This window comes from Mandrillus leucophaeus, unplaced genomic scaffold (genome assembly GCF_000951045.1).
Source record: "Mandrillus leucophaeus isolate KB7577 unplaced genomic scaffold, Mleu.le_1.0 Scaffold600, whole genome shotgun sequence".
In the NCBI taxonomy this organism is placed as follows: Eukaryota; Metazoa; Chordata; class Mammalia; order Primates; family Cercopithecidae; genus Mandrillus; species Mandrillus leucophaeus.
The window spans coordinates 250,244-251,765 of NW_012106476.1; the positions used below are offsets into that span (position 1 = coordinate 250,244).

The 1,522-nt window shown below is 36.9% G+C and overlaps 1 protein-coding gene across 1 annotated transcript; it reads left to right on the top strand.

The window, feature by feature from the left end:
• Positions 1-717: 717 nt before the first annotated feature.
• Positions 718-1,051, top strand: LOC105553675 (keratin-associated protein 25-1). The gene is given in 3 exon segments (XM_011999808.1): positions 718-732; positions 735-876; positions 879-1,051. Coding segments are annotated over 3 exon segments (330 nt in total).
• The last annotated feature ends 471 nt before the right edge of the window (positions 1,052-1,522 follow it).

The following is a 1,522-nucleotide window of genomic DNA, read 5'->3' on the forward strand; positions in this document are numbered from 1 at the left end:
AATGAATAGGATAAACATCCATTCAAATGGACTCCTTTTAATTAAGCATTATTTGGGGGTGGAAGCAGAAGCAAAGCAGATAAAATATACAAGTAATTACATCATATACATTCTCAAACCTGATAAACAGGAGAAAGATTAGGATTGTAGATATATAGAAGATTAAAACCGAACTTATTTTATGGATGGAAAGGAAGTTATCTTCATAGGCAACACAACACTAAATTCATGAGATATTACGATGCAAATTAATCTAAAATATTGGGAGGCGGAGAGTCTGGGTATGTAGCTACCGAGGTATAGAAGCAATTTGGTCTAGTTTGATGTAGACTTAGATAAGCTATTCTTTATTACTTATCTGAATGAAAGCCTTACTTCAGACTCTGTCATGTCAGCCAGCATCTGCTATTATGGAAACTACAACTTCTGCTGTCTTGGGAGTTACTGCCATGTTCTTGTCACCTCATCCATTGCACTCTGCCCTACTCATGTAAACTGGAGCCATGCTCTGTGCTTCTCCAACCAACGCTGAATTTGGCTTCCAGAAAACTCCCCAGAGAAATGTGGTAAACCTTCCAGCTACCATTCATCCAGTTGTGTGCATGCAATTTGTGAAATTTCTTGCTAGTTTCTACTACTTATTGTGTCTCCAGACCTTGCTACTCAACTAGCTGTTTTTCTATCAATCTTTAATTCTCAAGTTCCTGCCAATTCTCAATGCATAACAGATCTTAACGCTATTTTTTTTCAGTAGTTGCCTCTCCCAAAACCACATCTCTTATGGCTGTCAATCACTGAGCTTTATTTTTTGTGGCTGTCAGCCACTGAATTTTGTGTCCAGGACCTGCTGTCCTTTGAGCTCTTCCTCCTGTGGTTATGAACCTATGGTTCTATATTCAACAGCTTCAGAGCCCTGAATTACGTGTCTCATGGTTTCCAACCTGTTTCCCTCATGCACAGCAGTTTCCAACCAGCTTGTTCTGATTTTGTGGGTTGGCAATCTCCATTTTGTAGAAGAACTGCTGAATTGTTATTTCAGTGTCTTGCCTGACAGCATTTTACAGAAATTTTATCTTTAGGTTGAAGATTTGCTCTTAGGCTGATGGATCATTGTGTTTATAGTTCAGGTGCTGTTTTAACATGTCCTGTTTTATGTGATCAAATTCTAAGAGACTGTAATTGTTTCTTCACTAGAAATTTTTCAAATTCTAAAAGATTCTAATTGTTTCTTCAGTAGAAAATTTTCACTGCCAGGGATTCTTGATTTCTATGCCAGTAATATGTCCTTGAATAGGAAGACAAGGTTTCATGGTTATTTATAAATAGTCTGTCTTCAAATGATGTAGAAAAGAGTATCTTTGGTTCTTCATTATCTTCAATGAAGTTAAGGACAGCTAGTTTCACTAAACAAATATAATGCAAAGAAAGAAAAGAAAGAGTATCTGAAAAAGGCAGGCAGGATAGATTCTTTCAAGAATCTGAATGCACATATCGTACTACGTAAACATTAAATATGCACCTG